This window comes from Colossoma macropomum, unplaced genomic scaffold, assembly GCF_904425465.1.
Source record: "Colossoma macropomum unplaced genomic scaffold, Colossoma_macropomum, whole genome shotgun sequence".
NCBI lineage: Eukaryota > Metazoa > Chordata > Actinopteri > Characiformes > Serrasalmidae > Colossoma > Colossoma macropomum.
Window position 1 is genome coordinate 17,985,549 of NW_023494792.1, and position 21,295 is coordinate 18,006,843.

General features: G+C 37.5%; 1 protein-coding gene across 4 annotated transcripts in view; it reads right to left on the minus strand.

Moving 5' to 3' along the window:
- Positions 1–8,040: 8,040 nt before the first annotated feature.
- Positions 8,041–21,295, minus strand: part of LOC118811825 (GRAM domain-containing protein 2A) — a 30,894-nt gene continuing 17,639 nt past the window's right edge. For 3 of the 4 annotated variants that reach the window (XM_036576350.1, XM_036576349.1, XM_036576353.1), the window contains 10 exons: positions 20,042–20,099; positions 18,298–18,370; positions 17,704–17,807; positions 15,894–15,992; positions 15,375–15,446; positions 14,725–14,787; positions 13,355–13,514; positions 11,291–11,384; positions 10,717–10,824; positions 8,041–9,945 (listed from right to left, as the gene is read on the minus strand). In XM_036576350.1, the coding sequence (XP_036432243.1) occupies positions 9,942–9,945; positions 10,717–10,824; positions 11,291–11,384; positions 13,355–13,514; positions 14,725–14,787; positions 15,375–15,446; positions 15,894–15,992; positions 17,704–17,807; positions 18,298–18,370; positions 20,042–20,099 (835 nt within the window). In that variant the 3' untranslated portion in view covers positions 8,041–9,941. Of the gene's footprint in view, positions 9,946–10,712; positions 10,825–11,290; positions 11,385–13,354; positions 13,515–14,724; positions 14,788–15,374; positions 15,447–15,893; positions 15,993–17,703; positions 17,808–18,297; positions 18,371–20,041; positions 20,100–21,295 lie in introns of those variants that run through there. The other variant, XM_036576351.1, reaches the window with a different exon arrangement.

The following is a 21,295-nucleotide window of genomic DNA, read 5'->3' on the forward strand; positions in this document are numbered from 1 at the left end:
AGCTTTATTTTTTATGTTAGACCGAGAGTGAATGAAAGGCTGATAGATGCTGGATGGATACTAAGAATTTTTACAGCAGTTCTGTAAGTAGGCCTAGCATTTTTATCCTTTTACTCGAGTATTGTCATTTGGAAAAGTACTTTCACTTTTGCTTGAGTCCTTATCTCACCAAAGTAACAACACATTTTCTTCTGCATGGGTTTAGGCTACTCTACCCACCTATACACGATCCAGCACACATAACTGTTTCATGACCACAAACCAGCAATATGTATCACAAAACCAGAAAGTGACACAGAACATGATGAAACACTTTAAAACACCACTTTTCCTTCCATTCCATTAGTGATTTACTGCTCAGCTACCTCAAAACTATGCGCTGCTCCTGTCAGACAAAGGTCACTCCAGCAAGGGTTTAAAAACAGCAGGCGATCCTGACTCTCTCTTACTACTGCTCACTGTCAGTGTCTGCCCTGTGACACCGCTTTCCAAATTATGAGGCAAGAAATGAACGGTCCTGTCAGACACTCCATGAATCCCCTCTCATCTCTCCCTACACAGAGAATTTTTTGCTTCTGAACCACATTTGTTTTGCTAATAAAAACACTGCAGATGTTTGACTATGTGATCTATGTTATTTATGAGTTGAATTGCATGCATTTATTCATAAAATTCTTGTGCTGTCAGAGATGCCCAGATTAGATTCACTTCAATTCTATCTTTCGAGAGGGTTCATCTAAAGGCTGACCATTAAATAGTTTTATCGTGTGAAAGGACAGAAATACAAATCATGAATCAAAGACTGGCAGTTCAGCTAATCTCTACTGAAAATAGAGTGAACAGGACATATAGATGGAAAATTTCAGCACCAAAGCCTTTTTATTCTGTCTGTTAAGTCTGTTTATCTCAAATATTTTTAGGTCTAAAGCACTTGGAAAGTACACCCTAATAAAAGAAAAGCTTTAGTATTAAGTCATTTAACACTTGTAGTCAGTCTACGACCATGACACATTTACAACAGGCCCAATTCAGAGAATGTTTTGACCGAAGCTGTAAAAGTAGAGGATAAATTAGTACACCAAAAAAAATATTTACTGATTTCCCATAGACAAGTGAGATGGGAAGCTGAAATTGTAGTACACAATTATATTATATTATATTATATTATATTATATTATATTATTAAGCATAAACTGGGAGATGGGCCCATGTAAGCCCACTGTCCACTAATGTTGCCAATGTGCCTTCTTTTTCTGTTTGAAAACTGAGGGAAATGGTAACTTTACAGCTAAGGCATAAGCTTTCTCAACTTGATGCAAGTCAATGTACAGAGATTTATTCCAAGTAACTTTGGACCATTAAATGTTCACACAATGTAATTAAATTGATTGAATTCAATTGAATTCAAGAATTTTTCAGAATGAAAAATAACAAAAATGGAGATACAAAGTTTTGTTCCAACAGCAATAAAATGTGCATAAAATTACAAAGCAACAATTGGGCACAAATGAGTTTAAAGAAGGCTGGTATTGGCCTCTGGGTTCTGTTGTGACATATTGTGCACCATCTGAAAGATAAAACACTCTGCTGAATGCTGTTTTGAATTATGCAGCAATACCGCCTGGAGAACAGTGCCATTCACCAAGAACTTTTATGCCCATCTAGGAGCAGCTAACCTTCCCAAATGCTGACCTTAATCATGTGAGAAAAGTAGAACAACAGGTCAGCATGTATTTTTTGGTAGGAAAACTTTGCAGAACTACTAGCATCAATGCAGGGCTTAGAGGGAGAAAAAAGCCCTGCTTGAGAACTGCTGGAGGACGTTGTTTCACACTAATGAACGTTTCTCAACTTCATTAGACATTTCCAACAGCCAGAAATATCCTTGAGGCCCTTAACCATGGCTGGAGATTTAGAGAGGGGCTGTAATGAAAACCACATTTCAAACCACACGCTGTAAAACTTACTTCTTTACGCTAGGTACTAAAATTTCAGAGAATCTGGGTAAACAATTAGTCAAATCTATGGCTCTTCTAATATTTCAAAGCACAATTCATTCTTTCAAATAGTCATTGCCAACACAAATGACGAAGGGCTTCTGGCAATGCTTTTCTGTTTTTACAATCCAACGTGAAGGCAAACACACACTTCATGAAACTGATGATCAAATGACTGATTCAAATCAGATCAAACTTTGATAGCATCATATATTCATCATCTAATTTCCGGAGAAGGACCACTGCACTTTTGCTGAGGTGAATTACATGTTGCTCTCACTCACAAACACTGTTGAACCTTCAGCTGTTATTATTGCCAGGTCCACTATCAGTCTTAAGATGACACAGCTTAGTCTCAGGGGAAGAGTAACAACATCTTTAACTTGATCCACACTAGAATAGAAAATACACTGTATGGCCAAAAGTATCCTCCTTATTATTAGGTTTTATTGTTGTTTTAGCCACACCAATTGCCAACAGGTGTATAAAATCAAGCACATTGCCATGCAATCTCCATAGACAAACTCTAGCAGTAAAATAGGTCGTATTGAAGAACTCAGTGACTTTTAACACGGCACTGTCACAGGAGGCCACCTTTGCCACAAGTCAGCTCATGAAATATCTGCCCCAGTCAACTGTAAGTGCTATTATTGTGAAGTGTCTAGCAGCAACAGCAGCTCAGCCTCAAAGTGATAGACCACTCAAAATCACAGCGTGGGGCCACCGAGTGCTGAAGCATGTAAAGATTTTCTATACCCTGTTGCATCACTCACTACAGAGTTCCAAACCACCTCTGGAAGCAACACCAGAACAAGGAGCTTTGTGAAATGGGTTTCCATGGCCAAGTAGCTGCACATAAACCTGAGATCAGTAGGCACAATTCCAAGCATAGGTTGGAGTGGTGTAAAGCACCGTACTAGTGGACTCTGGAGCAGTGGAAACTGAATTCTGGGTTGTTGTATGCTCCCTACCAGAATGCATAGTGCCAACAGTAAAATTTGGTGTAGGAGGGATAATGGGGAGGGGTTGTTTTTCAGGGTTTGGGCTCAGCCCCAAAGTTTCAGTGAAGGGTATTACACAGATATTTTAGACAATTATATGCTTCCAACTTTGTGATAACATATTAATGCCCATGGTTTTGGAAAGGGATGTCCAAAAAGCTCATATGGATGTAACGATCAGATGTCCACATACTGTTGGCCACATAGTGTAGCTCAGAGCAGGGTTTGTGATAGCAATAGAGATGGCACAGATCCGATAACAGGTCTCAGCATCGGGCCAACATCTTGTCCGGCAAAAAATGCTGGAATTGTTAGTGTACGGTTTCAACACTAGTATTGTGAAAGAAAAAAAGTGGTATTGTGCCATCTTTAGCACAAAGGGTTAGCAGCAGAGTGGAAGATACCTTCCCTGGGCTTCAAGACAGTCTGGACCATGTTCAGTCAAACTCACCCAGTGCTATGATCAGTCCACAGTAGGTTATAAATCGAAAGGAAAAGCAATGGCGTGCCCAGACTAATGGGTACAATGGCATTGCTACTACGTTTTTCATTTTACCATGTTATGTAACTGATACTGAAGTATTTCCAGTCGAGTAATATGGGTTCTATTTATCTTTTAATTCAGCACAACTTTTTCCTGTTGGAGGCACATCCCCCTTCTGTACAGTCTGTACAAGTAAAATGTATAGGACAACATTCTGGCAATCAAAATTACCTAGCTATCTAACAAGACTAAGATACTGAATATTGATGTGTGCTAGCCAATCAAATTTCTGTGGCAACTAGTCCACCTTAGGCCCACCCCATCACATACACTGGCTAGAATGTCCTGTTCACATTTTTGAATATTATATTCTAATCCATACAAGCCCAGAGGCCTCAGAATGTTTAGTGTGCAGGTGTGCACTGTTTGTGGTTTCCTCTGCCTCTGCTCACAGAAGGCAAGAACAATCAGGGAAAACACATGAGAAAAATGTGGGAAATCACATCATGACATTTCAATTCCTGTTTGTTTAGCAGATATTAAAAGACCTTTTGAAAGTTGAAAGAGTAAGGGGTAAAAGGGGCACTTTTATTTGACTGGGATGAGGGAGTAAAGGAAGTCCAGTTTCACTCACCAGCCTCATTTTGATTTAATTGGCCGAGAAACATCATGTAGCAATAGACCACAAATCCACAGCAGTGTTATTTCAGACTGCTGGCTTCCCTTGAGCCATCAGATTGGCACTGCAAAACCCCGGAAAACTCAAGTTTCACCGAACTACTTACTGATCTTTTCTATAAGACTTGATGGAAGTCAGACACAGTGGACGTTAATTCTTAAAACACTGAATTACTCACCCTCAATGTTGTTTTTACACCACTGTTACAAACATAACAAAACAAACTGTTAGAAATGTTATGAATGGTTAATTCCATTCAAACCCAGTAATTTGTGGTTATTCTTTGCTGTGAAGGCAGTGGGGAGGAATTTTCCATCCATAGGCAAAAAAAAATACAATTTCTTCTATTTTTGCACATTTGTCACACTTAATTGTTTCAGATTTTCAAACAAAATTTAATATAAGACAAAGACAAATAGAAAAAGTGTGGACAGCACTCATACAATTGCCAAAATATTTCTTAAACTTGTCAATTATGCACAGATGCATTTCAGCACATGGCCTTCCCAGCATGAAGAAGCGCTGAACCTTTTTCAGTTTCAGTTTTTTTTTTTTTACCTTTTTCTGGATTCAGCACTTTGCAAGTTCTTTTTGACGAAGAGATAGCCTGGTCATGTTATAAGACAAAGGCAAACTGAATAATCACAAAAGACACTTTCTAAATGATCATTTCATTTATTGAAGTTTATCATCCCATTTATTAAGTTATCCAACTCCATTTGGGCTTGTGTGATAAAGTTAACTCAATTCAGTTGATATTTGGGATCAGTTGACCTGGACACACCCAGGCTGGATTACTGCCAGCCCTGTTTAAACATCACTTAAATAGAACCTTTCCAGCAATGTGAAGTAGGCCAAAAGGTAGCACACTGCACAGCATTCAAAAGAAATTCTTGAAAGATGAGGAAGAAAGTTAGCAAAATATATCAGACTGGAAAGTAGTATAAGTAATTTCTAAGAGTCTGGGACCCCAGTGAACCCAGTGAGAGCTATTATCTCCAAGTGGAGAAAACTTGTAACAAGTTAATCTTCCCAGAAGTGTCCGGCCTGCCAAAATTCCTCCAAGAGAACAGATGGCTCATCCAGGAAGTCACAAAAAACCCAGATGAACATCTAAGGAAATGCAGGCCACACTCACCTCAGATTTGGAGAGGAGAGTTGCAAGGTGAAAACCACTGCAAACAAAGAGAAACATAAAAGCTTGTTTCACATTTGCCAACAGTCAAACATGGTGGTGGTAATGTGATGGGGTTTGGATGCTTTGCTGCTTCAGGGCCTGGGCAACTTGCCCTAATTGAGGGAACCATGAATTCTCTTCTCTACCAGAAAATTCTTCAGGAAAATGTCTGGTCATCAGTCCACGATCTGAAGCTTAAGCGCAGTTGGGTTATGCAGCAAGACTATGATCCAAAGTACAAGAACAAGTCCACGTGTGAATGGCGCGGAAGAAACAAAATTAAGGTTTTGGAGTGGCCTAGTCATTGAGATTCTGTGGCAAGACCATAAAAGGGCAGTTTATCCTTAAAAGCCCTCCAATGTGGCTAAATTAAAGCATTTCTGATTGAGCCAACATTCCTCTGCATAGATGTGACAGACCGATCTCCAGTTATAGGAATCATTTCGTTGCAACTGTTGCTGCTAAAGGCGGCACCGCCAGTTATACCCCTGTATCATAAATTTAGGGGTGCGATTACTTTTCACATGAGTGCTATAGGTTGTCACAGAACTTTTATATTTAAACAAATAAAATTATTATTTAAAAACTTTTTTCTGTTTCCTCATGTTCTCCTTGTGTAAGCGTCTGAAACCATTTCGTGTGGTCAAATATGCAAAAACAGAGGAAATAAGGAAGGGGCAAACACTTTTTTACAGCACACTCAGCTTATATAATAAGTCTTGTCCCAAGTCCAAACCTGCTAGACGTTCACGAGAGCAGTATAACAGGCATGGGCTCAAAGGGAGAAAAGGCAACCTGAACGTGAATGAAACTTAATTTACTTTATAGCAGATGCTCTCATCCAGAGAGACGGTCTAATCAAAGCAAATGTAGCGTTAACTCACTACCAAAAGACCAGTGTATTCGGCCTCTGTGTGAAAAACTGATGGATGTTCTCTGTTGAATAGTACCAACACATGGCCATGTTATGATATGACGATGTATTTGTTATGAGCATTTTGTAGCTCCTCTGTTCTGGGAAACAACTTCACACAACTTTATTATACCTTTAATAAGGTTTTAAAAATGATTTAAAGAAACTGCATCCCACACATTCTTCACTGCTGTCCACACTCAGTCTATAGCGGCTTCTTCTCCACTCATTTCCCAACGCAGCCCCGCCAGATCTTAATGGGTTTTAAATCGTGTCTGAATTTAATTTAATGAACTGTGTGGTGTTTTGCATTGTATTGTTGGAACATCTGTAATTTCTTGATGCTTTCTTCCTTTAAGTGAACAGACAGAATAAACACATCAGAAACAGTTGTTAAACTTCAGTGCATGACAGAGTCATCTCTAAAAGTTTGAATACATCAGGCCAAGTGACATGTTTTCTAAGTGAAAACAAGTTAACACATCCTCTACAGAGAATAATCTAAAATGCAGCATTTTCTGCAAAAAAATAGTGCACAATTCTTGTTTAACATTTTGGGATATAAAATGTGCCATATCTTTCGCACAGACCACATTCTAAATGTAATGTTTTCCCCAAAAATGCTAAATTCAGCAAATAAACAGAAATTATGTGTTAAAATAGTAGAAATGTATCCTCTATAAAAGATGTGTAGCTTATTTTCACTTAGAAAATCAAGAAAACGTCATTTAACTAGGGGCGCCTAAACTTTTGCATATGACTGTACGTGCATGTGAGCAATCCTTTTGGCCATTGTATATGTGTATAAACACATCCTCAGCCCTCTACAACCTTTCATCTTCATAAATTCATTTATCACATAGCCTGCAGTGTTAAGTCTGCCAGACCAAAAAAAACAGTATATTTAATGATGCGGTTACAAAGAAGCCTACAGACAGAAGACCTTGGCAAGTAGATCCTCTTCCTGACCAAGAGAATGGGCAGATATTTGTTTTTTTGCCTTGGCAATGTGCTGCCTATATTTGAGAGAGTAAAGAACACGAGGAGTGGAAATAGTGGTGAAGACAGTTGGTACGATTGCAGGACATCTGTAGGATTCACAACAATCAATTGATAAAAGCCATTAACCATGATGCACATCAATATTATACCAATATCAATATTGTTGAGGATCAAAATTTCAGCCATAGGTCTGCAAGTACCAAAAAACTCAATTATATCTCAAGCCATAGGCTGTAGCGCCCCCTACTGGACATAAGAATACACACAACATAAAACAGCTAGCTAGTATTTCCCACAACATCCAACTGCTTTGTAATAGAGTATATATTGTTAATTATGAATACATTAATGTATATTCTACTCAATGTATATGACTCTATCACTGTATATTTAATAAGTACTCCCCCAAAATCATTTCATTACAGTCAATATCATGCATTTCAGGTTAAAGCACATGACAAAACCTTTCATAAAAGCAAAATGGACATAGTTTGAGAAGTAGAGAAATACATGCTGGATTGCTACAGATACTAATGTAAGGTGCAGGCTTTCCTTAGCTTATTATGCCTAAGCCTGAACTAAAAAGGTTTTTTAACAGTAAATCACCGTAAGTATTACAATTCAGTCCATGACTAGACTTAATCCATGCATGGGAAACCAGCTGAAAAGCCTTGCTGTGACTTTTCTTCAACTTCCCACAATCATAAAACACTGCACACAATGAACTGAGATATTCTTTATATGGAACTGTATATATAGTACTGGATAAAATGAAATAAACACAGGCACTAGTTAAAGCAGTTTATTAGTCATTGCTATCTAAACAATGAGTGTTTGACAGTTAAAAAACTCTATGCTGTACACTGTGAGCATATATTTTCATCGAGATAAAATTTCTCTATGTTTCTGTACAAAATATCACACAAATAAATATAGTGAATGTGCACTTGAACGCACACTCTCTCCATTCATCTATCTACTACATTCTCTAGTACAAACCCAATTCCAAAAAAATTGGGACAGTAGAAAAAATGTCAATAAAAACACTGCCTGCATCCGTTGCCTGCAACCTGTTCCTAACAACATTTCAACAATGGTCAGTAATCGTGTAGGAACTGTGGACACCCATTGTTGTAGCTGTGAAAGTGGAATTTTTTCCCATTCTTCCTTGATATAATACTCCAGCCACTCAATAGTCAGAGGTCTCTGTTGTTGTATACTGTGAATCATGATGTGCCACATGCTTTCAATGGGAGACAGGTCTGGACTGCTTTTGTAGATGCAGTCGCAAACTGTGGTTACTGACAAGGGTTTTTTTGAAGTATTTTTGAGCCCATGTGGTTATATTCATTAGTGAAGCATGTTAGTTTTTAATGCAGTGACAAAGGTCATGGGCATTCAATATTGGTTTTCGGCCGTGTCCTTTATGAGATTTCTCCAGATTCTCTGAAGCATCTAATAATGTTTAGGACTGTAGATGATGAAATTCCTAAATTTCTTTGCAATCATGCACTGAAAAACGTTCTTAAACTGTTGAACTACACGCGTATAGTCAGCCTTTTGTGAATGCTTATGATGGCATCAGCTGTTACCTATTCACCTGTTTACCTGTGAAAAGGTTCAAACTTGGAATTAGTATATATTTACAAATATCAGTGAGAAGGTAAATGTTTCTAAAGGTAAAATATTAAATATCTCTTCTCTGTGCAGTTTTCAATTCAACACTCATAAAAGACAGTTCACAAATCACTCTTTCCTATTTTTCTATCTCCCGTTTCAACTTCTTTAAAATTGGGTTTGTATGTTTAACCATGCCTGAAATGCAACAGCATATTTCAAGTACATTGCTACATGTAACCATTTCCTATGACGACATTTAGTACATCAAGAGCAAAGTTAGTAGGCACGATCATACAATGACAGGCAAACTCATTTTGCTGTTAACTTAATTGCATGATTGCCATTAATCTCGACACCTCATGCTTTGTGTCTTTGCAGTGGTACCACACTGTAATTCTGTCTGCTCCTACAGTCGACTCAGCTCGTTTCAGGTCGGCCGTCAAAGAAACATTCCGAATCTCACAAGACATTCAACAGACACATCACTGACAATACATCAACCCTTCATCCATATTAGTCACTATGGGGCTGTCAAACAGAAACAGAATGACACTCATATGATTAAGGCAAATCTATTGTTTGGGGTGAAATGAGTGACTGATGTTGTTATCTGAAATGTTTTCCTTCACTATACAGTTTCCCAAGCAAAGATCCTTGTGTAAATTCTCCAGTAAAGTAAACATGCACTGGCACCATGGTGGCATTTCAAAGTCTAGAAATGATTGGCATGTGAAATATTAAAGGAAATGACAATGTGTTCTATTGTCCTAATGTGTCCTTAGTCTTTTAGTCATGGTGTTGTACAATGTGAAAGACTTCCCAAAGTAAAATGGTACAACAGAATTAATGCCCAGCAGTCTTCATTCCTGTTATTTTCCTCTGTGCAGCTAGTCAGTAGTGCAGATTTTGTAGGAATCTCTGGCGCCCTCTATCGGTCCATTGGTTAAGTGCTACTTCACTACAGCTCCTATGGTGGATGAGCAGATTTTCTTTCCAGTACACGACACCTGGGTAATTCCTCACATCCGTTAATGGATGGATAACAGAAGTACAGTTTTCCAGCCTGTGTTACCTGCAGACAGACAACCACACAAACACACATATGCATAACTAGTATTGGCAACTCCATTACTTGTTTGAGACTTTTCAGGGTCCATCGATTAACGCCTGACACAGGTTTAAGAACATTGATGCTAAACATTGGACCCTTAAGCAGGGCTCTTTCTTGTTATAAGCAGTAGTAGTATTTGCTTAGGATCCCAGAGCCACCACGGAATATGTATTTTTTTTTTTTTTACAATGCATTTGAAGGGGAATTCTATTAATTTTTCAAAAAATTCAGCATAATTCATTCATTGAGGTGCAAAATCATTCAGAAGCATTCATTGTAGAGAAACTTAATGATGTATTAACAGTGATGGTGATAGGAACCAGGGATCATGATGTCAACAACACTAATAAAGCCATTTTATTTATTATCCAAACCACCAGTGAACCTGTGTGTGTTTCATGAGTTTCATATGTTATGTCGATAATGGTAAAATAGTACATAGTCTCCAAAGAAAACTTATTTTTTTCTGATTATCTTAAGTGCCTTGCATGTCCCTCACTGTCAGAAATGGATATAAAAATTGTTTTTTGAACCAAAACCTGTGAACCTGTTTACATACATCAAACTTTTATTTAAAAAAATAAGTGAGGAAAATTTGTTTTTGTATGATAGGAGCCATTTAAGTATTAATGTTTGTTCTATTCTTGCACATAAAAACATATAAAACTAGGGTAGGATGCTGCATAGGACCCCAAATGTTCAGAAATGGGCCTGGGCATAAGAAATGCTCACCTTTCTCTCATTGGTAAGGTAGGCTGTGTGTTGAGGAAGGACAACTGTTGCTCCAGACTGCATACGCGGAAGGCCAGGTAACATGATGACATAATGAGCAGTATAATACTGTGGAGATGCACACATGCATATCTACATTAGCATACATGGGAGGACTAAGTGTTGATCCAAATATCAGTGTAACTAAATTAATTCTCTCTAATTCTAAACCAAACTCTAAGCTTAAACTTTAGATATGATCTTAATTTATAACCAAATATTAAACTGAAATGTCTAAGTAAAGAGAGAAAAAATAAAGGTTTAGAATTATATATATAAAAAATATAAAGTTTCTTAAAGCAGATTTTTATACAAGGGCCTTTAATACTGGTACTATAGAAATATAAAAAAGAAATCAAACCATGGAATGAAAAGATATTTAAAATATGCTAATAGTTGGGTAAAATAACACACAAGTTGCAGTGAGCAGCAATACGGCTATAAAGCTGCACTTTCATATCCAGTTATCTGCACTAATTATCTCTACACAATTGCTGACACTCTCTGACAGAGCAGATGTGGTTGTGGTACATACAGTAGGATGAAGAATTTGAGGAGCTGGTACTCAATGTGTCCTAGCTCAGGCACTGGCTCAGTCAGCAGAATTTTTTCAGCCTCCAGATGCCTCTCTGAAAAATATAAAACAAAACAGCAACAGTTACAGCACAATGCAGAAACTGAATGTCTTAAACTAGAACATTTGCTGGGAGAATTGCTTGTATATTCATCAAGTGTGCTCATTGAAAATTACTTTCTAGTGTTTTTTGCTTCAACTTTCTGGTTTTGGGTTCTTCTTCACTTCTGTTCAAATGTCTGAAATTGTTGGAAGCTGTAAATAAAAATTCAGCATTTTTAGATGGGTCCAGAATGATGACTGGAGCTGTAGAAGATTCTAAAACTGTGTAACACTAAGAAGTTACGTTCACCATATTTCAAAAGTTGACATCAAATATCAACTTGACCAAAATGAATGTAAACAGATTCTTACAGTATATTATTTATCATTTTATTCACTTCTTCTTCACAGCATTCTTGAAATATTGAAAAGAACATCTAAAAATACCTTTATTTATGAATATGGTAAGTGATTCCTAACTTTTGACTGGTAGTATATCTTTTGACGGTAGCATTAATTTCCTTGTCCCAAAGCAGGTCATGGGATCAACTAGTTCGGTCTAACTCACTGTCTAAGGCTAAAATAAATTACTCCACATCTACTTCACTGTATGGAATCAAATTACAAATTGTTTTGTTTGCAATTCTTACTTTTGTGAACCAGTTAGGAAACAAATTTCTACTTGTCATTCTTATAACTTAATAATAGCTCAATCATTTTCATTATTTGTCTGTGTACAAGCTGAATAATATGCTGTTGCACGTGGACAATCGAGAAGAGGTCAAGTGTCTGGTTACTTGAAAAACCTGTTCACAAAAGTTTTTATGTTCTCTTCTAGTTCTTCTGGATGTATGAAAACCAGTCTTCAGTAGGATTATGCTGGAAAGGGAGTGGAAACGCAAAGGCAAGGCTTTACACTACTGGACGTCTGATTATGAGGATATAAAAGAAAATAAAACTTGTTTCTTTAAGTCTTGGGGGTATTTTTTGCTGTACAGTTGTTCAAATATTACCAACCATCTCAGTGGTATCTGTAGGGTAAAGACCTTAAACACTACTCTTATCACGAACAGCAGCCTTCAATGTTAGTCTTAATGCTTTAAATAAATATTTGAATTGGGGAGTTAACTACATGTGTTTACATTCTGAACTGAAACACAAACTATTGTGAAACTGTTTAGCTGTGGAGTCTGTACAGGACTGAGGAAATAGTTCATGATGCTGTTAAATAGTGATGAAGGTTTTGTAATCTATCCATTAACATGATTATTTGTTCTGTCAATTCAGTGGATGAATATACAGTCCCTGAATTATTCGGTTCCATTCAATTCAATTCAAATATATTTGTATAGCACTTTTTGCACAAAAGCACTTTCAAGTTCTTTTCTTGTCACTAAGCAACTTTACAGAAATCTGGGTCTAAGACCCTAGTGAGTAAGCCAAGGGCAACAGTGGCAAGAAAAAACTCTCTAAGAGCAAAGTAAGAAACCTTGAAAGGAACCAAGACTCAAAAGGGGAACCCATCCTCCTCTGGTCGACCCCAGACAGAGAAACGTTAACACAACAAAAGCAGTAAGAGTTATGAGAGGAATAAAGAAATGACTAATGAATATAAAATAATGAGTAATGAATGAAGAAACAAAGTGAGACTAATTACACAGTGTGAGGGGGGTATACAATGTCTAAGACTGCACAGGTTTAGATAAAGTCCTTAGCAAAAGTTCAGCTGTGTCACATACAGCTGTAATCGTTTGCTTATCTAACAGAGGATTCAGCTGTGTGCTTTGACTGCATGCAAACCTCAGCAGCACAAAAGGAGCAGTTATACATCAGTCGTTACTGGATTGGACTGTATTTAGCTTAGTGACGTAGGTTAAATACAAATGACTTTTCAATGATTTTTAATATTACATATATGACAGATTAGGGTGGATGAAGTGATGCGTGCAGTGGTATGGTAGCACGATAGTGTGAGGGTTGTACCTTCCAGTGGGGCATCGCTGGTGAAAGGAGCATCTCCTGCACTGAGGCTACTGGTGGAGTTCCCCAAAAGATCAGGCAGAGAGGAAGTGACAGAAGGGACAGATGGCTTCCTGCGCCATTTTAACACCGGGGGGAAATCAGTGGTCACCGGGAACTCATCCTAAGAGGGAGAGAGAAAGAGAAAGAGGTGTACTTCAGCACTGGGCTGTAGAGCAGTGTTACTGTGTTCTCTGGAGTGATGATTTCCATCCAAAACCTTTGAGATGAACTGGAGTGCCGTTTATGATCCACAACTAATCATCCAACGTCAGTACCTGACCTCACTAATACTCACAGCAATGTTACAACATCCAGTGTACAGTGGTGCTTGCAAGTTTGTGAATCCTTTAGAATTTTCTAGATTTCTGCATAAATTTGACTGAAAAAATGAGAAAAATGATCCAATATTACATATCTGTCAGTGGCAAAAGTGTGTGAACCTTTAGGACTAGCAGATAATTCGAAGGTGAAATTAGTCAGGTGTTTCATTGGGATGGCAATCAGGTGTGAGTGACCACCCTGTTTTACTTAAAGAACAGGGATCAGGTGTGAGTGACCACCCTAATTGGATGAATAACTGAATAATAGGTTGAGGTTTAAGCTTTAAGATAGAGGCCTTCAAAACAGTTTCCGGCCATGGATTTTGTAATCATGGTTAGTAAACTTAACTATTGTAACTGATTGGCCACATATTGTAAGATCTACCAGTGATTACAAAACCCGGAAAAGACCAGAAAGTGGATCTGACAGATTTGAAGACTTTTTGAAGAGGCAGCGATTTGTTTGTATTCTAAGTGTGTGAGTGTGTGTGTGGGGTGAAACACATCTCCCTCTTCCATACACACTGAGCATAATGATCATCCAAGGTTACTCTCACTTTGTTGGAAACTGCTAGGTTGGGAGTTCATCAGACACCCAAAAATATCCAGTCAAGAGTGGTTCTGTGGTCACAAACTGAGCATCTATTTGGCTACAGTCTCTAACTGTACATAGGTAACATGAATGTACTAGGTTGGTGTTTCCGAATAAAGTGGCCAGTTAAGTACATATAAAATATTTGATCCATCAGTGTCAGTATTTCCACAGATGCATTCATATAAGGTAAATGTTGTGGGTCACCTGCACCTAACAGTTCAGCTATAGGTGGTTCAGTCAACAGTCACTGACTGCCAACACGTCAAGCAAACAGACACAGCTGAACCTGCACTGAGTCAACAGTGTTGCATAAAGTGTAGCAGGATGTTCTATAAATACATGATGGAAACAGACTGTAGTGGAGTGAGTGTGTGAAAGTAACAGACTGTATTTTATTTTTTTTTAGAATTTCTTACCGTTGACAATGAGCCAGGCTCCTCCAGATACTGCTTCAGACTCAGACTCTTCTTACCATTCACCTGCACAGCAAAGTTACATTCACAAAGTTACATTACAGTGGTGTTCTTTCACCTAAAATGTTGATTAATATTAATATTATGGGTGATTTCATGTTTGGGGTGCCATTTGTGCCCTACTGATTGCATGTACAGATATGTATGTAAAGGAAAAGATGTGTAAAACAGGTAAAGTGTCCTTCACACCTATGTTTATATATAATAATTAATAATTAGAAACATGACTAAAACCTAAACCTTTTTGTTCCCACCCACTATAACCACACATTATGAAAATTATGACATTTTAATGCCCCACAGCATTCACTCAGCCCTGTTACCTGAACACATTCACATTCCACAAGTCACACGTTCAACGAGAAGTTGCATTGTCCAAATTTCCCGGGCTGCGTCCAATACCACAGACGACCATACTGTACACATCACACTAATGATTGGACGTCTAATGCTGGTGTATTATCATAGCATGGTCATATGGGGCTTTGGATGCAGCCTTAGTTCTCTTGGTCATTTTCTATGGCTGTGATCGATTGAGTGGTTGTTTGTGCGTGCTCTGTGTATGCTCTTGAATATGCATGTCTTTGTTTTACCTGCAGATGGGTGCAGATTCGCCTGAGGACATCATAGACGCTGTCCCGAGACAGGAGCGAGACAAAAACATACTGTGAAAACACATTTAAAAGATGTTTAAGACCCAGATTTCACTTAGCAGTCTCTAATGCCTTACTACTATGTTAATCAACGTCATCATCACAAGACACATCTCTGAGCTAAAAATTTTTCAACCATTCAAACAATAGTTTTCTTTTCATAAAAAATGCATAAGTGGTCATTTTGTGATATCGGAGAGCACAATGGTTCCTTCGACAGAGATTATGTCATGTTATAGAACATCTGAGGTGAATGATCAAATGTTCAACTACTTTTTGTGTGATGTACTGAATCTTTGAACACTGCTCATTGCATCATCAGTGTTTTGACTGACAGTCATTTGCTCTAAACGTCCACCGGACGTTTAGTTTGTATATAGTTAGCGTGCAAAACAAAAGACTCTATTGTATGAGAAAGCAGATATGCTGACGTGTGTGTTTGTGTGCATTTTACACAACCTTCTGACTGGTGTCTGTAGTGATGGCCAGCCCATTAGGGACCAGTCCAGCTGTTTTGTGCTTCTTTACAAGACGAACAGAGACTACAGGGATGGCCACCTGAAATAGAGACAGAGAGACAGAAATGATTAGCATAGTTTTAGGAGGAAATTCCCTTTTTCAATCAGGGAGAGAAAAAAGCCACAAATTTAGGCTTAACTTTAAAACTTTTACTTCAGTGCTTTGATACTGGCAATTCCATCACTTCCTTCTGTCAAAAAAGTGCAATGGCCTTTTGCATCACAGACAAAGCCATTACACTGTCACAATATCCAGCTGAGCTCATCATTTCAAAATAGCCAGATTAGCCTGAATGTTGTTTTGTTCCAGCCAGTCTGTAAAGCGCTTCACAGCCCATCTTTCTGAATCGTATTCTGCTAGTTTTTGGCTAGTTCTAGCTTGGTAAGTTTTTCCACCATCACAGCTGCTGACTGAGAAGCTCGCTTATGGACAACAACAGGCTCAGAATTTTATGGAGGCCTGCAGTTCTGTACTACTATTCTTAAGAATCTGAAAAAAACAGACTGCAGGTGAAATATCTTATAGAACAGATAAACATTAAATTGTTTCAATAACCACAATATGAAAGATTTTAATCTCAGAAAATTCCAAGTTTCTATTAAAAAACACATTTTATTTTACTTTATATTCTATTCTTTATATTGGCAATTATACTTCTCTAATTCATTCTATAGTTTTCATATGAGCCAAAATTCACTATTCAGTGCTTTGCTTGTCTTTCTGTGTAAAAAATAACTACAATTAAAACGAAAATAAGCGATATACAACCAACTAAGTAACCAAATAAATAAAAAATAAACATAAATAAATAAATAACAATCAAAATTATAAACGAAGATAGTAAAAATATGTAAAATGAAAATGCAGGCAATGGCTTGTAGTTCAGTCTGATAGACCTTTGTGCTTTCTGTACACTCCGAGTAAAAACAAACCAAACAAAAAAAAACCCAGAAAAAAAAATAAAAGCCTAGTCCAGCAAAAGGGTAAACAAACAAAGAGTAACAGCAAGGTTAGTAGTTTAGGGTGTACTGAGTCAAAGGAGCCTCTTGAGCCATTTAGAACAGCATTACACTAACCTGAATGTACATTTGTCATCCAAAGTAATAGTACTGATCTTGGATTTTTTTTTTTATACTAATCTGGTTCATTTATATGAACAGGGTGGATTTTATCAGACAGGTTCTCTTTCTTTGAGATAATGTGATAAATATGAGCTCTGCTTTCACTGTCGTGCAAGAAACCACAGTATATGTTTGTCTCTGTAGACTTTTTGTACAGACATGTGAGTGTTCTGAGAAGAACTGGGAAGGAACATGACGACAGCAATAAGAAATACCTCTGCAGTGTGTGGTAATAAAAGGCAGTAAAAGAACGTTGTTCCAGCTGGTTAGAACGTGTTCAACTATTGAACTATTGGAAACAGGAGAGCAGAACAAAGTGCAAGTTTGCAAAATGCAGGATGGCAAAGACCATTGAGACCATTTCTGTTATTGCCCTAAATGATTAAGCAAAGGATTTAGGAAAAGTGTACTTGTCCTACATCAGTGTCAAAAATACAATGCAGTTTCCACCTACAGCTACATTCCACATCCAGCTACTGGACGGGAAAACACTCCTTTTTTTCATTTTTGTAAAAACATTCTTAAAACAATGCCAATTACAACATCTATATGAATGTGTGCCAAAGGTAAAATTGTTCAGTCTGGTGTAAAACTATATGGTCTACTTCCCTAAACTGTAAAGCACTAACCTTGATATCCTTGCCAAACAGGTTAGCGTAGAAACAGAGCCAGTTGCGGGAGATGTAGAGTCGTCCCTGCAGCAGGATGTCCCTCAGGAGAGCACACGAGTACACTAAGAGTGAGAATCAGAGCACTTTCACTTTTACTTCGTATGGAGCAATCTATAAGTAATAACCCCACAGTATTCAACAGTATACCAAAAACAGGCCACAGGTGCACATCTGCACAGGCATACAAACAGTTCAAAGGTTGTAATCATCATCATCACTATCATCACTATCATACCAAAACATCATACCTCAATCATTTATTTATTTTTATACTTTTTGAAAACGCCAGCTGTCATTTAAAATGTGTGAACGTCATGATTAATGGACCAATAGAAATGGCCCAAAATGACTTTGTGTTCTTATATAAGCGCACATTAAAATTAAGATTATTTGCTCCTATAAAGCTTCCATGTCAGATACAAGAGGTTTTACTACGACACAGACGTTATTCAACATTAAAGTAAACTGACAGCTTAAGCAGCACTACGTGTGCAGAATAACACGTAGACGCTACTCATTATGTATGAGTGAATGAAGAATCTGATAATCTACCTTTCATGAGGATCTCCTCTTTAGGAACGTTCTGGAAGAGTTTGTGGTACTGAGAGTTGTACTTGCTGACGGTCTGTGAGAAGAGAGAGGTCGGCTCGGTTAGAGGGACAGCGCTGGCTTTGCTGAGCTGATTTGACACAGTTTGTCTTCCCGTTGAAAAACTTTAAAATCTTAGACTTTGATTGGATAAAGAGACACTCATACTTTAAATTGGTATACTGAAGCTCCACCCTCTAGTAAAATACGCTGATATTATCTCATCTGTGTAAATACTTCCAAATCTCAATAGTGCTTTTTTATTATGTGTATATTGACTCATATTGTCGCTATTATTAGAAAACCTCGTATGCAAAAGTTTGGGCGCCCAGGTCACATGATGTTTTGTTGATTTTCTAAAGGAAAATAAGCACAAATCCTCTACAGAGAACACACTCCTGCACATGTATATTACTGTTCATTTGGTGAATTTAACATACTGAAAGAATACATAAAACATAAAATGTGGTCTGTGCAAAAGTAATGGCACGTTTTATGTGTTTCATTTTTTTCTAACATTTTATACTTAGCAAATAAACGCAACTTGTGCACTAAAAATTGCAGAAAAAAGCTATAGATGAGTTTGTTCACTGCAGAGGATGTATTAAATTGAACAAAATATAATTTGAACAGGGGCATCCAAATTTTTGCATATGACTGTAACTGCAAAACATTAGCTTTATAGGAGATGGAAAACATTCTTAACTTTCAGTCTATATGAATGTTAAGAGATTTTATTTCAAGCAATTTTGAACCATTTTCTTGGTCCATTCATTATTAAATGCTCACACAGTGTAAGAGGCATGTAGCGTTAATAATAACGGTAATCATAATATGCTTGTAACTCCATTTATAAAAACTTAGGTTTTTGTAGGACTATAAGTGGTATGTGTTTAAAACTAGTGCTTAATACCACAGTTAGTCCAGTCAGCTGACCAATTTCAGCAATAAATTAGCCACTAAGAGTAATGCCCGATCATGCCTACTTTCAACCAAGACCAATTTCCTTACATTGGTGTTTAAACATCTCACAAACCACCTTATTGCTGAACTACACTCACAGTTCTCTCTGAGCTCAAAGCTCTCTGCTCTCCTCCATTCACAACTGCAAATCAACACTAGTGCAGTCAGGAAGTCTCACACTTGGCACTCAACTGGAAATTTAAGTGGAGATTCCCACCTGATAAAAAAACTCACCAAACATGTAATTTATGACTCTTTCTTAATGGTTAACCACATAATTGCCTCAATGTAGCCTGTGAAACATGTGAATTGCAGCCCATTGAACCCAAGGTAGAGGATGGAAGAGAGAACTCAATCGTGTTAAAACACAGTTAACACACGCAGAACACTGAAGATTAAATCAGGGACTGAAGAACAGTAAGTAAAGCCATGGCATGGAGTTTTCCCAATTACAAAGCCCAATTACTGTGGCATAAAGTAGTACATTTAGCCCTAAACTCCTTGTTCGTAACTGTCTAAATTGTAAATAACAACTAAATTCTATAATACTGATGACAGTAAGCTCAAAGGAAATTATGGGTTTGGAAAAAAAAGGGACCACATACCGAGACAGTAGGCATTTTAAAACATGTTACGACAACACCGAATGCAAAACCAGGAAATACTCTCTATATATGAAAGTACTAAGTGTTGCATGGCATATTCTCAGAAATCATGAGGGAGAGAGTAAGAAAGATGCACTCACTGATCCCCGGTAGCATTTTTTCACATCTTCATATGACAGATCATCTATCAGCTGCAACCTAAATCACAACAGACACACAAGCAATAAGAGATTTAAGTAACAGTGAATAATGTCTCATCATATAATTATACTGCACCACCTTTACCAGCCAATATAATTGTGATTGCAATAATTATATTGCCATCACCACAAATATATAAAGACAAACATTAATAAGTAATAAATTATGATTCACTAAATGTATCACACTGACACACAGTTGTATGTCCCTGTGCACAAAACAGCAGGGAGAGCATGTAAGTCTCCTTTTTATGCTGTTTATTTGAATTTCTCTCACCGAAAACTTTTTGCAAAGTCGAACATTCAAATAAATGTAAACATTCAAAACCCTTTTTAACATACACAAACCTATAAGGTCTCACTTGAAGCTTCCTGTTACTGCACTAGTGGCCTAAAACTAAAATGTGTAGCACTTTCATGAAACAGTATGAGAGTTAACTTTTAAAGATTAAATCAGTCAAAATAAGATGACAGATTTCTGTTCTCATTTTAAGCAATATATGAACAAATAACGGCAAATATAACAGCAGAGTTGAGTAGAGTAGTCTAAACCCATATGCAAGAAAAAGTAATGTTACTGTAATGAAATAATGGGTAAAAGTACCTTCTCAAAACAGCTTTAGTAGAAGTGCTACAGCACTCAGGTAAAAAAAAAAGAATAATTAAAGGGGAATTCCACCAATCTTTTAAAATGTGTGCATAATTAAGTCATTAAGATGTAAACAAAGTTATTCTGAGTGGTTTGATGAAATGCTCCATGCTCGTAACTCAGAATTGTTCACAGTGGTGGTGGTAGGAACCAGATGTCTGAAGAGTTTACAGCCTCTAAAACAGTGGACACCAACCTGCTCCTGGTGATACCTTCCTGCAGAATTCAGCTCTAGGCCAAATCTATCTCACTTGATCCAATTATTTAGATGGAAAGATGATCTGGATCACATTTGTTCAATCAGGACCAATAAATGCCTTTAGCTACTTTGGAGGCGTGGCCATGTGTGGAGGCTCATAGTAGGTGTGTGCCCTTCTGAAAAGGACTGTTTTTTGATGTTTATTTTGTTGTTGCTTCAGTTTAAGTTGTGTTGTTTTGTGTCAGAGTGTGGGTTTAGTGTGTTTTGTGTTGGGGGTTGGTCTACCGTGAGGGGGAGGTGTATGATTAGTGTTGACCTTGGATTCATGCTTCTGTATGTGCCTTTC